The sequence below is a fragment of the Suncus etruscus genome, chromosome 8 (genome assembly GCF_024139225.1).
Source record: "Suncus etruscus isolate mSunEtr1 chromosome 8, mSunEtr1.pri.cur, whole genome shotgun sequence".
NCBI lineage: Eukaryota > Metazoa > Chordata > Mammalia > Eulipotyphla > Soricidae > Suncus > Suncus etruscus.
Window position 1 is genome coordinate 47,420,090 of NC_064855.1, and position 15,124 is coordinate 47,435,213.

The window sequence follows — 15,124 nt, forward strand, 5'->3', positions numbered from 1 at the left end:
AATGAGAGTTTAAAGCTTATTTCTCAAGCTGTCTTTTCATAAGAAATTAGAACTCATATTCAGCCTAAAAAAGAGACGTAAACCATAATAAAATGACTTTCTATCTTATTCCTATCAGATTTCTTCAGCATAATTGTATCAGACACATTTCCTTGAAAGCATTTTTTGGATTACATAAACTGCAGATATTGTGAGTAACTTCTTTATAATTATTATATTATTGGTAAAAATTTCAAAGTAAAGATTTCAAAAGCAGAATAGTAATTTTTAAAAAAAACTTGTCTATGTTGTAGATAAATAGATCACCACAATGTACTTAGATTAGTTATTACACTGAAAAATATTTAAAAAAATTTTTAGCATTACCAGAAAAAAAAGTTCTCTTTACTTTTATCTGTTACAGTTTTGGTATTTTCCTTTCATTTTTTCCTAGCCCTTGCTAACTAATTTGTATAGTTTAATAAATATTAGTCTACTTAAAAATGTATTCAACAAAGTCACAGGTACAAGTATTCCATATTTTTCATGAATATACTCTAATATAAATTAACATTCTTATACCACATTCCAGGCTCTGGTTCTGATGTTTCCAACTCTGATGTTGTAGTCTGGATATGCCTTGATTTTTTTTTTTTCTGCTCATGAGTAAACTATTTTCAGAAATTCTTTTTGTATTTTTCACTCATCACCAGTATCTCATATTTATGCAATTAATGTGGAGTATTGAATTTGCTAATTAATTTACCAATGCTATCAACAGATATCTCAACCACAACTGCATTACAACTCTCAGACCTGGTGTATTCCAAGAGTTGCATCATTTAATTTGGCTGTAAGTACACTAACTAGTTTCACACACATACATACAGACACAAACAAACACACACTCACAATGAATCTTAGTCTTAACAATATTCATCAGTGTGCATAACTTCTAGTTATTTATGTGTCCTGTTTATTTTTCCTGGATAACAGATAATAGGTGCACTTTACCCAACCACTCTAACAATTGCATGTAAAATAGGTATTTGTGTGAAAAGACTCTGGTGCCAAATGTTTTGGGTTTCTTTTTGAGACCAGTAGCATCCCATCTATGTTCAATGATACAAATTTTTCTCTATCGGTACTATGGGAATTTTAATTCATATAACTTTTGATGAGGATTCAACATGTCCTACAAATTTTAGAATCCTTAGAATAAATCTGTGACCCCTATTCTCAATAGTTGATACCAGATTTGTAATAACCCAAGATATCTCCAGACATTGCCAAATGTCACTGAGGAGGGTTGGGAGAAAAGAAGGAAAGTCGCCTCAGTTGAAAACTATTGACCTAAAAAGTAAGTTAAAGACTTTTTAGATTTTCAGAGAAAAGTCTGAAAATATGATGGTGATTTTTCACCAGTTATTAAGATCAATCAATAGCTGTACCCCAAGAATTCTCTTATCAGAGGTCTGTGCATGATATCAAGGGGAGAGACCAGATTTCCCCTGACCCTAGTTCATATAAATGAGAACGGGAAGACACCAAGGTGGGGAGTAGAAGAGATGGATAAGAGATAAGAAGGGTGGGGCTCAGAAGCTTTGAGCACTTTGGTAGTGTAAAAATATAGTATATGCATATGTCTAAACTAGGAAGCCAACAATATAATGACCAAATTTTAAAATGATCTTGTTGGACTAAAGTGATAGTACAGTGGACAGAATGCTTGCTTTGCATGTGGCCAACCATGGTTCAATCTGTGACACCATATATAGTCCCTAGAGCCCCTTCAGGCATAATTCCTGAGTTTAGAGCTAGGAGTAAATCATTATCAATGCTGGGTGAGGCCTAAATATTCAAAATAATTAAATAAATATGTCCCTTTCAAGGAGGTGGGGGCGGGGGGGGGGGCTGAGAACATTGGTGGAGAGGAGAGGAGTTGACAGTGGCAGTAGGATGATGTTGGAACATTGTTCTACTGAAACTCTGCAATGAAAAAAATCACAGTACCTTAATGTTTAATTTTAATAGTGGACAAAAGAAATGTAGAAGACTCTCCATGTCAGTATGCCCATTTTGTTTAGTTTTCTCTAGCCTACTGGAAAAAGTCAAGAATTCAACTTTGTCCAGAGCATATGCTGATTCATCCAGAAAACTTTCAAAATCATCATGGACTTCTTTTCCTCATTTGTATCTTAACTGCAGTCCTTTTTAAGAGGAATTCTGTGCAAAATAAATCACATGACTTATGTAAAGAAGCACACACAGAATCTCTGACATGCAGAAGTTGTTATGGTAGCTCTCTTCTCTTATTGCTTCTCTCACCCAATTCTAAGAATAAGAAGAAATAATATTTGGTTGTAAAGGCAACAAGATAGAAACAAACATATTTCTTTTGAGCTTATTTTTTCTAGAAAAATATCATACATGTGGTAAATATATACTCATTTGAATACATATTTATATATGTTTTACTTTTTAACCACAAAGCTTCACAAGAGGTTATTTATACAAACCTTACTGAACATATCACCTAAACATGGGGTGAATTAAAAACCACATTGTGAATTTCTAGTAATTCTTTTATTCAAACTTTATTCAGTCAATTGTTAGGTCAGATAATTTGTGCAGCTTATATTTGACCACTACGTATGGAACACTTGTGCTGGAGCCAGAAATCCACACGTTGAAAGCATAGTTTATGTTTTCAACATAGTGAGACATGGATACAAAGAGAAAGCTCAATCAAGGCAGGGGCCAGAGCAATAGATTGTAGCGGTAGGGTGCTTACTTTACAAGAGGTCAATCGGGTTCCATCTCCAGCATGCATGGTCCCCCAAGCCTGCCAGTAGTAACCTCTGCGTGCCACAAGGTGTGGCCCAAAATCCCAAAAACTAAATAAATAAAACAGTCAGGATAAAATTGACAAGAGTTGGAATAGGGGTGTGGGAAAGAGAGGCTTCAACCACAGGGTGGAGAAAGCTTTTCCTGGAAGTCTAGCCAAAAAGACAGGACATTAATTAGGAAAGTGGCATGTATGTGTGTTAAGCTTTGGGAAAGGGTGGTGGGTTATCATTGGCCTTCAATTTTTTCCAGTGCTATTTCTCAGATGTCTCTAACATTGAAATATTTGTGTGTTTTTTTTCTCAGAATTCTAGATGACAACCCAATAACCATAATTTCACAACAGTTGTTTACTGGATTAAGGTCTTTGTTTTTCCTGTAAGTATTCAGGAATTGCTAAATGCAACTGTCACCAAAGGCAACTTTAAATACAACTTTCTATAAAATGCAAAATATTGAAAAATGCTCTTTCAGTACAACTGTCTCTAAAATGCAATGACATCTCACACTAGATAACAAAAAGAGTTTTGTTTTGTTTTTTTTTTAAATTAAGCCTTAAGCCTTGAATAGGGCTAACACTTAATCACTACTACCACCAGGAGTGATTCCTAAGCCTGGAGCAAAGAGTAAGCCCTGAGCATGACCAGGTAAAACACAAAAGCCAAGAGAAGAAAAATCAACTAACCCACTAACAATTCACTAATTAAAAAATATATGTATTACTTACTTTATAAACCAACTAGAATTTTTATTAGCCAAAAATTTTCCTATATTCTAGAATTCAAACTTATTGTTGATACTTCCTGGTCATACATGACTTAGGATATATTTTATCTTTATCAGCTGATTTATTTTGATCTTTTTTAATTTCCTTTATCCTCAAGCATGTTTTTACTTACTGTAGCTGGCCAAAGATAGTATTCATTTTTATCTGCTAATTATTTTCATGTCTATTCATCTGTCTCAGTTCAGCTCCAACTACATTTTAAGAGAGGAAAATTTGCCCAGCAAGAGTCACTGAAAATTTCAAAAGCTTTGTCTTACCAACAGAGTTGTTTTTATAATTACATTTGGGCTGTTTACTAATATACTGAAATGATTTATCAGCAGGAGATTATTATGTTCCTTTATAGTTGATATACTATCATTATTTTTCCATTTGCCAAAAGGGACTGCAATATCATGAATTAATCATGCTTAAATATTCTTATGAGCTGTTTCCTTTCCCTAGATCTACTATCATTTCTTGCATTTAACTCAGTTCAATGTGGCTCATTAATACTTTAAAGGATTAATGTTTCCCTGAAAATACACTCAAGTATTTGGTATTAAAAGTTATTGCAAATGTGAAGTTTATAAGGAAAATTACCCTAAATGTCAAAATTATTACCCAATATATGCTTTTGTTTTATCTCATAAAATTAAGTTTTATTATATTTATTCCCAGATTATCATACTCGTGTATTCATGATTTCTGCAAAATATGTTTGTATCCATACCATATACAGACATGCATAAACACTATATTTAAAAGAAGTTATATTTATATTCTTCATCTTGCCAATTTCAGCATACAAGTATCTAAATTATGGAAATAAAAATGCTGTTCACAAAATAGCATATCATTCTAATATCTTCTTTCTATAAAGGTCTATGGTTAATAACTACTTAGAAACCCTTCCCAATCAGATGTGTGCCCAAATGCCTCAACTCAATTGGATGTGAGTATGCATTTAAGACCCTTTTTTAATTTTTGAATGAAGTTCTTTATTTTTTAAATAATTTTTATTGTGGCCAGAGTGAATTATGAATCTTTCACAGTAATATTTAAGGTACATTGTGACAATGAATCAGGGCCATTCCCACCACCGGTGTTGTCCTCCCTCCACCCCTATTCCCAGCATGCATCCCATATCTCCCCCATTTGTCCCCTGAACACTAGGGTAACTAGTCCTCTCTGTGTTGTTGTAGATTGGGTATCAATTCTGCTGTCGTTGACTTTGAGTTTGGTATTTGAGTCTGATCATTTTCTATTTCCACTCAATGTTCATATGACTAGTCCTGGTACCCTCCACTTACCCTCCTCAATTTATGAGGAAGAACATTTAAAAATAATAATTCATTTATTTAAGCACCATGGTTAAAAAATTTTGATTGAGTTTCAGTCATAAAATTGTGATTGAGTTTCAGTCATAAAATGTACACTAGCCTTTACCAGTGCACATTTCCTGCCACCAGTGTCTCCTGTTTTTCTCCCCTCTTCCCCCCTGCCTGCCTCTGGACAAACATTTTACTTCTCTCTTCTCTCTTCTCTCTCTCTCTCTCTCTCTCTCTCTCTCTCTCTCTCTCACACACACACACACACACACACACTCACACACACTCTCTCTCACACACACACATACACACACACTCTCTCTCTCCCTCTTTCTCTCACTTTCTTTCTCTTTCACTAACCCACCTTAAGAAAACTAATTTTAACTGAAGTTAAAATTACTTAAAAATTCTATGATCTTTACAAAAGTAAACTATGACTGTGATCCTTTCCAATGTAAACATTGTTAGAGAATTCCCATGAATGTAGAGATAAAATTCTAATTTCTCCCTTTAGTATGTGAGATCCTGATTGTTCCTTCTTCCACTACTCTCATCTTTCACCGTTAGCCACATGTACCTTCCTTCTTCAAAAGTTTCTTATTTCATTTGGTCTACTAGCCCCATTTTAGAAAGAAGTCACTCAGCATCCCTACCCCTGAAATCTACCTTCTTTCTTTTCTTTTCTTTTCTTTTATCTTTTCTTTTCTTTTTGTTGTTGTTATTGTTGTTGTTTTGTTTTGTTTTGTTTTTGGCATCGGTGGTCAGGGGCTACTTCTGGCATTGCGCTCAAAAATGCTCCTGACCATATGGGATGCTTGGGATCTAACCTCAGTCCATCCCACATAGGCCGCCTGCAAGGCAAACGTCCTCCCGCTGTGTGCTATCACGCCAGCCCTCTACCTTCTTTTTAATAAACATAAATTCTCCACAGGGGCTAGAGAGATAGTAGAGCCAGTAGGGCACTTGCTTTGCATACTGCCTCTTTCATATTCCATATGGTTCCTTGGGCACCAGCAGGAGTGATGATCCTTGAGCACAGAACTAGCAGTAAGCCCTGAGCACCACTGGGTATGGCTAAAAACAAGAACAAGTAGATAGATGGAGAGGGGTAAGTAGTCCTAGGCACAGCTTGGTAAGTAAGCAGTCTTAGGTACAAGCTGTGCCTGGGACTACTTACCCCTCCCCATCCAGTTGTACCTAAAATTACTACACCTTTCTCAATATCTACTAACCTCATCTATTTTTAGAAACACTATTCTAGAGGCACCAAAATATTTCACTGAGTTCTTTGAGCAAGCACTAACTTTTTTTTTTTTTTTTTGGTTTTTGGGTCACACCCGGCGGTGCTCAGGGGTTACTCCTGGCTATCTGCTCAGAAATAGCTCCTGGCAGGCATGGGGGACCATATGGGAACCGGGATTCGAACCAACCACCTTTGGTCCTGGATCGGCTGCTTGCAAGGCAAACGCCGCTGTGCTATCTCTCCGGGTCCACACTATCTCTTTAATTTAAAAAGACTTGCTCCTTTATTCTTTTGACCAACTCCAAAACTTCCTTCAAAAGTCACTGTTACCTGCCAGAATGTACTCTTCAACAATGATTTTAGAGCATCCCTATGCATAACAAACAAGAAAATTTTAGTTCTAGTTTCTGAGTGGGTAGTGTCTAAGATTCTCATCCTAATACTTTTTAGGGGTCACTGAGGTTCAGTCCCAGCTACACTCAGCAGCAGCACAGAGGCCTGGTAGAAAGAACACACAGATCCAGATATAAATCCTGACAATGCTATTCAGTACATATAAGATAACTTCAGTCTGACTTTTCACTCACTTAAAAGAGGAAATAAATGATTTAACTGACTTTAGGAAGCTTGTCAAACTATGCCATTAATAATGTCTAGATTTCAGATTCAGATATCTGGTTTAGAAGAGAAATCTACCACTTATTTAGCCAAAAGAATTTTCAGGAACCTCAGAACCTTTTAAAGTTTAAGTAAAAATTGATAAGATCATTTGGGGGGCACGCCCATTGAGGCTCAGGGGTTTCTCCTGGCTATGCTCTCAGAAATCGCTCCAGGCTTGGGGGGGACTATATGGGACTCCGTGGGAATTGAACCACAGTCCATCCTAGGTTAGTGCTTGCAAGGCAGACGCCTTACCTCTAGTGCCACCGCTCCGGTCCCTGATAAGATCATTTTTGTACACATTTGAAACAGCAACTGACACAATAATAGGCAAATAAATGATAACTATATTTGTGGTGGCATTATTATAATAATTAATAGTACAATATCCAGCACAGTTACTTAATAATTACTGATCTGTACTTTCTTTCAATTTGATTATGTTTTAACATTAATTAGAAAGAGAGTAAAGCATCGTTTTAGTAATATTAACTGGAGGTGAAGCGATAGAACAGCTGCTGGGTCATTTGCCTTGTATGCAGCCATCCCTGGTATTCCATATGCCCTCACAAGCACCACCAGGAGTAATAGCCTAGTGTAAAGCCAGGAATAACCCATAAGTCCAGTCTGGTATGCACCCCCAAACAAACAAAAATATTAATCCTACAATAATTAGGAGGAAAGTATAAAATTTGAAATGAAGAATAAATTAGAATAAATGGAAAACAAAGTCCAAGACTATTCTTCAAGAAAAATGCCCCAAAATGTAGATTTTGTGTAAAAGAGTTTTTAAATTTCTTTCCTCATGTCTTTTAGGGATCTGGAAGGCAATAGCATAAAACACCTTACAAATTCTACCTTTCTGTCGTGTAATTCACTCACAGTACTGTAAGTATACCATAAATTTGAATAAATAAGGGTCAATTCAATAGATTTGGAAGACAAAAGAAAACACACACAAAAATTTAAACTTTTATTTGTGACCTGGCTTGAAAATGTTGTTCCAGAAAAAAAAAAGCATACATGGATTCATGTATTTTTGATGGCAGAACTGAATTTTGCATTAGGCTTCTCATCATTTTGGTCTCCTGCTGTTCATTTCTGAGGGCAAGCTTGATTTCTGTGCATCTATTTAATAGAACTCACATAATCCCATGATCAGCAAGAAAATGAGATAATATATGTGGAGGTGGTCATTATGCAACAATTACTGCCAGTGTTACTTAATGCCTTTTCGAAAGAAAAATAATTATATTCTAAAAAAAGAAAAAATAACTAAAGCATTCAAATATTCTGATTAGTGTTTCTGGTTTCTAGTTATGTTATTTATGTGTGCAATAGCAGATATATTGACACAATTGGCAGAGGATTGACATAAATTTGCTGGAAATCTTAAAATATAAAAATTTTGAGAAAATTATAAAAATAAGAATTTTGCTATTGTTTTAATTGCAGTTTTTCATATGAAGTAAGCATTTCATAGTGCTCGCAAACTGACTAGATGGTTAAAAACAAAAAATCGGTATATGTTCTTTTTTTAGTAGTCTACCTTTTTTCATGAGATAAGGCTATTTTTAGTTTATATATTTATTTCAGAGTTGCAAAATATTGATTTCAGCCTGTTCCAAGTCTAAGTGTATGAGAGAGAATATAGGAAAACTAAACAAAATGCATCAACATTTTGTATCTCCATGTAGCTTTGTGATCACTGTCGTATTCATTATCTCATTTTTAAAAACCTCATAGGCATTTTAATTCCTGAGGCAATTAAGTTTTGATATAGAAATGGTGTGTGTGTGTGTGTGTGTGTGTGTGTGTGTGTGTGTGTATTGACACTTTTCTTGGAGAACTCATCTTCTACAGAAGAGAAAAATAAAACCACATTCCTTCAACTAAATTTAAACTTGTTTGTGATCCCAAAGACTACTATGGGTTTAGTTCAAGCTCTGCTCTTTTCTGGCTTTCTATTCTTAAAGAAAGTGACTTTCACAAGTTTCCTTCAAAGCTGTCTCTTAGAATTATTAACAGGGTCGAAATTTGTCAGTCACATATGTGTATATTGGGAGAAAAAGCTTTCTATAATAATTAGACTGCAAGCAAAGTATAGGTAAGCTGCATTTGTAAGCTGCATTCAGTACCTCAATTTACTTACGGAGGAACTTTCTGGAAAGAAAAAAAAAAGTGTAGACTCAACAAAAGCTCCTTCTGTCTTGTGTTTCATACCAGAGAAAACTTCACTTTGAAACTTCAAAGAAGGATTGTTAAATTATACTCATATCTATGGAATCTCTGGTTATTACAGTAGACGCAACCAATAATGCTGACTCTTACCATGTGTTACAGGTTTCTGCCTAGAAATCAAATTGATTTTGTTCCAGACAAGACATTTTCTTCATTAAAAATTTTAGGAGAACTGTAAGTAGTTTTGTCTACTAGGAAAACAGAGTTGCTGCTTCCAAAATTATACAGCTAAATGACTAGCGTAATTGCTTTCCACTAATAAAAATCAAAATCCTGTTGACTGCTGGATAAATTTTCCTAAAGTAAAAAAATATTAATATCAGGCATGGCTTAATGTGGCTTTAGCCTAATTAAATTCTCTACCTATTCTGTTTAGGAGCTTTCAAAAGTTTGTATATTGAAAGTAAATTAATGCATTTTTGTTTTTGTTTGCTTGTTTTTTGTTTTTTGTTTTTTAGTCACACCCGGCAGTGCTCTGGGTTTACTCCTGGCTCTACTCTCAGAAATCGCTCCTGGCAGGCTCAGGGGACCATATGGATGCCGGGATTCGAACCACCATCCTTCTGTATGCAAGGCAAATGCCTTACCTCATGCTATCTCTCCGGTCTCATAAATGAATGTTTTATTGCTCCTAAACTTAAGATTATTATCTCTATAACTGGAATATAGCAAATTCTCAAGAAACATTTGCTAAATGAAAAACTGACTTCAGGGGCCTGAGAGATGGCATGGAGGTAGGGTGTTTGCCTTGCATGCAAAAGGTCGGTGGTTCGAATCCCGACATCCCATATGATCCCCTGAGCGTGCCAAGAGAGAATTCTGAGTGTAGAGCCAGAAGTAATCCCTGAGCACCGCCAGGTGTGAGCAAAAACAAACAAAACAAAACAAAACTGACTTCAATAATGTTAATTAATTAAATTAAACAATGGACTAACAATGTTGATTATCTTTGAAGAATTATCACTTTTTGAAAAGATGAATCAAATAAAAATGTCTAGAATGTGGACTAGTTATATCAAAATATATTTAGAGTACTTATGAACTTTTTCTATTTAAATGAGTGTATTTTAGGACAGCCTTTTTCTGTTTGTTGCCTTATTTTTGTACCTGGAAATTTTAAAAGCATTTGTTTTGCCAGTCACTCAGCATTTCCTACAGCCTTAAATATTACTGAAAGTGAAAATTAAGTCATTTTTATTAAAAGTAGCAGCAATTAGGATAGAGCATTCCCCCTCCTATTCTGTAAACTTAAATGAAAATTTATACATTATGTTGCATTTTCTTCAACCTTCATATGTATTTTGAAATCTAAAAAAAATATAAAAATAAGAATAAATTGACAAATAATTCATTAATAATTAAGATAATTAAATTAGATATATCATAAACAAACTACATATATTAAGTGCTATTAAGTGCAAGGTACTTTATTAAAATAAAATATATGATAATTTAATGGCAAAACCATTAGACAACTCCTTCAGAATAACTGACTCATTTCTCACAATACATTCCTGATCAGACGTAGGAAATGAACATAGTTTGAATTCTGGGATTGGAGTGGAAAAGCAGGTTAGAAGAAGGACATATTTTTAACGTAAAATTTAAGGGAACAGTGGTATAGAATCAACATTTTGAAAAAAAAATTGGTGCTCAGGGGTTACTCCTGGCTCTACACTCAGAAGTCACTCCTAGTGGACTTGAAGGACCAAATGAGATACTAGGGATCAAACCTGGGTCAGCCATGTGCAAAGCAAAAGCCGTACCCTACCCACTGTGCTACTGCTCTGGCTGTAAAAAATATATTAATACTATTTTTAGTAAAGTTTATTTAAAACAGTTATGCACACACTTTTCCCCCCAAAAAATGTCTTGTTATTAGTAAAGTTTATTTAATACAGTTATGCATACACGTTTCCCCCCCCCAAAAAAAATCATGAATTTAAGATCCTGAATTTTTTGAGAATAACCCATTCTACCTACTTAGTGTAAGTTAGCTAGAATAAATTTGGTAATTATATTTGTATTGTCCTAATATACAAAAATATTTTGTAATTTGACTATATCTTCATGACATCCATCCATCATGGAGTGAAATAAGTATGTAATTAAGTCACTATGGCCCTTAATCCAGTGACCTTATAGGATGCTTTCTAGGTAGACAAGATCAGGGCTCTCGTGCTTTCTCTGATCTTTGCACACTATGCTTCCTTTCCAACTTTCAGGATCCCTATACTTGGCTATCTGAATTTTACTGCAGGCTACTTCTCCGGGCCTTCCATTCGAGTAATATCAACTCCCTTCTGTGACTCCAGAGTCTTCTTTGATCCTCTTAAAATCTACCCTCATGAAATTTTTCTTTGTTCATGTAGTTCATATAGTTAACAAATTGTTCACATAGTTGCCAATCCTCTAGGAAGCTTTCTGAGGTCTTTTAGTTAAGTGTTACAGCTATTTCATATCACAACTATGGTATTATTGGCTAGATAATACTGAATGGCATGTTCACACATTTTAGTTAATTTTATCTGGAACTATCTTTTTAAAACTTTGAGAATTTAGAACTAAATATAAGAACACTATTGAATTCAGAAATAATAAGAAAGTTTCTATAGAAATGGAACATATATTTGTTAAGATCAGCAGGAAAAAAAGACTTTTTTTAAGTCAAAAATATCTTTCTGAGCCAAGTAAGTTGAAACATATGCAATTTCCTAAGAGCCAAACAAAAAATATCTTATCTACTTTTTATGCTAGGTTGATACTTTCACTTCAAATCCCTATTGGACAGTACTTTCTCAAAACATACATGTTTTAGACACTTATCAGCTCTCACCTGGTCATGGCCAAAAAAATCCTGCCAAATCTCCCCAGATTATCTGATTTTCATGCTGATAACAGAATGATTATTCCATTACCCAACATATATCATGCCACAGTTGCCCTTAATATTTCAGTTTCTTAATACCTGTTAGCACAGTCTTTGATACATTTCTCAAATGTTAATGTGCAGATGAACCACTGTAGATACTGCTTTTAGACAGGATGTTAGAAGGTTTCCTTTCAGACTTTCTGATGTGATAGCTCTGAAGTGGGCACCAGGAATGCTCTTTCTATAAGCAGCTTCCTTATTTCTGATGCCTGTATTTTACTCTAGAAAGTACCACCTAGGAATGTGTTCATGATCCATTTTATCTCTAGCCTCTTTTCCAGATTTTCTCTGCTTTCCTCCCCTTCTATATAAAGTCCAATTGCTGACTCATGCAGATGTCACTGAATACCTTCCATTGGTTTCTCTGACAATCTCATCTGAAATATTGCTTTCCTTTAACTACATTCATGAAAGTCATTAGATAGAGTTCAAGTATTATTTTTGGTTAAGCCATTAAATATTGGTCAAAAACTTTTGTTTTTTTAATGTTTTTATTGTGATCAATGTGAATTACAAGTCTTTATAGTTATATTTCAGGTACATAGTGACAGTAAATTAGGGCCATTTCTACCACCCATGTTGTCCTCCCTCTACCCCTGTTCCCAGCATGCATTCCATACCTCTCCCCTTTGACCCTGGACTGTTAGTGTAGCCAAACTTTTCTTTTTGTATTGATAAGGTTATTTCATTCTTTATTTCTAATCTAGTTTTCTTTCATTGTAAGCTTCAGAATATATGGATTATTTTCAACACCCATCTCCCAGTCAGCATCTCCCAAGCATAAAAGTAGACAAGATATTTTTATTCTTGAGTCTTAGGCAATTGCATATGTTTCAACCTACCTGATTCAGAAAGATATTTTTGACTAAAAAAAAAAGAATCTTTATTCCTTCTGGTCTTAACAAATATATGTTCTATTTTTATAGAAACTCTTAATATTTCTGGATTCAATAGTGTTCTTATATTTAGTTCTAAATTCTCAATTTTTTAAAAGATAGTTCCAGATAAAATTAACTAAAATTTATAAACATGCCATTCAGTATTATCTGGCCAATAATTCCATAGTTATAATATAAAATAGCTATAACTCTTAACTACAAGACCTCAGAAAGCTTCTTAGAGGATTGTCAACGATGTGAACAGGTTGCCAACTATATGGACTATATGAACAAGGGGAAAAAATGGTAACTGTGTACAACAAATACAAATATGGATAAGTTAATCAATTGATACTGAGGACAAGTTGGAAATGCATTGGAAAGAACCTGTGAAGAAATACCAACAGGAACTGCATGAACAAAATATCACTTGTTTAAAATTCATGGAAAACATATACATTAAAGGGCTCACCTGGTCTGGTTGTGTAAGAAGGTATTAAGTAGGCAAATATGAACAATATTTTGTTACATAAAATAGGATGACAATTTTTGAAGAATAATACATCTGTCATTTATTTCCAATGCACCTGTTTCGATTTTTTTTATTGTTTTGCAAACAGAGATCTATCTAGCAATAAGATAACGGAGCTCCCACCTCACAGTTTTAAAGACCTGAAGCTTCTACAGAAACTGTAAGCTCACCTTACCATCTTCAGATTTAAATGGAGACATCTTGAGCCTCCAAAATAATAACATTCTAATGATTCTTTCCTTCTTCTAATGGTACAAAAGGAATCTGTCGTCCAATCCTCTTTTATATCTCCACAAGAATCAGTTTGAAAGTCTTAAACAACTTCAGTCTCTGTAAGTGCTATATAACAGTGTATCTATTTTAGTTGGTATACTTAGAATATATGTTTTTACGGGGTGTTTGATACACATGAGAATTTTCCACTTAAGCATGGACCCTCACATAATTGCAAACATTATTACCATTAAATATAACTGAGTGACAGCAAAGACTCATTAGTTGTGTCATAGGTGTGAGGACCATTTCTATATTTGAAATTGCATATCATTTCTTCCTGAAAACTGGATTAATATGAAAAAATATTATCTTACTATTTGTGCTATGAATAGAACTTTAACTAGTTTGTTTCAAAATAGTTTGTAAAAAACATCAACTATATTTATTTTGCCTTGGGGGTCACAACTAGGGATGCTCAAAGCCTACAACTAGCTCTATGTGTAGGGATTCCTAGCAGTAATTGGGGAACCATATAGCATGCAGGAGATTAAACACAAGTCAAGCACATACAAGTCAAGCATCCTAAGTATTTATAGGTATTATGTTTTCTATAAAAAGAAACTGGTTCCTATAAAAAACAAATTACATAAAATTTCTTGCTTTTCTCTTTCCCCTTTCTTACAATAGCTAGGCATAACTTTTGAAATTAGTGTACAGTTTATGATTTTTACTTTGCAGTTAGCCAACAAATTAAACCACAGATAGCAAGATTCAGAAAATTATAGTTTTCTTGTTTTTATTTTCAAATGTAATTGCTTTCAAATAGTGCCGACAATCAACCTGTTATTTTCCTTAATTCTTTCTCCTGGATGGCCATTATTGTTGAAGCCTTATTGTTTTTGTTTTGTTCAAAGAACATATGATACAGGGCTGGAGAAGTAGATCAACAGGCTGACTCATACTGTACGTTTAGGGGATCTAGGATTGACCAATGGCACTGCATGATTTTCCAAGAACTGCCAGAAGTGATCCTGTACCACAGAATCAGGTGTAGTTCCTGAGCACCAGGTGTGGCTAAAACAAAACAAAACAAAAAAGAATATGCTGTATTAATTAATATCAATCCTAGTCTTTCTTCATTTAATTCAAAGATAAGTCTTTATAATACATTTTATTTTCTTAAATAAGTTTATATTAGAAATTTGTGCAAGATTAAGTTCCCCTCACCAGAAGATTTTGACAAGTTATCTACTATTGAAAAAATACAACTCCTCAAAAAATTACATATATTAAAAATTATGGATTGGAGAAATAGTATAGCAGGCCAGGCATTTGCCTGTCCATGTCAACCTTTGACACCATATCTGATCTCCCAAGAACCACCAGGAATGATCCCTGAAGACAGGGTCAGGATTAAATACTAAACACAGCTGAGTGTGACTCGAACATCCTACCACCAAATTACAATTGCTTTTAAATATAGGAATAAATTTTAGTGT

The 15,124-nt window shown here is 34.4% G+C and overlaps 1 protein-coding gene across 1 annotated transcript in view; it reads left to right on the forward strand.

Annotated features, from left to right (window-relative positions):
- Positions 1 to 15,124, forward strand: part of RXFP2 (relaxin family peptide receptor 2) — a 67,063-nt gene that overhangs the window by 36,489 nt on the left and 15,450 nt on the right. Inside the window, exons 6-13 of the mRNA XM_049778773.1 lie at positions 119 to 190; positions 761 to 832; positions 3,133 to 3,204; positions 4,476 to 4,547; positions 7,643 to 7,714; positions 9,170 to 9,241; positions 13,498 to 13,569; positions 13,670 to 13,741. Of these exons, the coding sequence (XP_049634730.1) occupies positions 119 to 190; positions 761 to 832; positions 3,133 to 3,204; positions 4,476 to 4,547; positions 7,643 to 7,714; positions 9,170 to 9,241; positions 13,498 to 13,569; positions 13,670 to 13,741 (576 nt within the window). The remainder of the gene's footprint in view (positions 1 to 118; positions 191 to 760; positions 833 to 3,132; positions 3,205 to 4,475; positions 4,548 to 7,642; positions 7,715 to 9,169; positions 9,242 to 13,497; positions 13,570 to 13,669; positions 13,742 to 15,124) is intronic.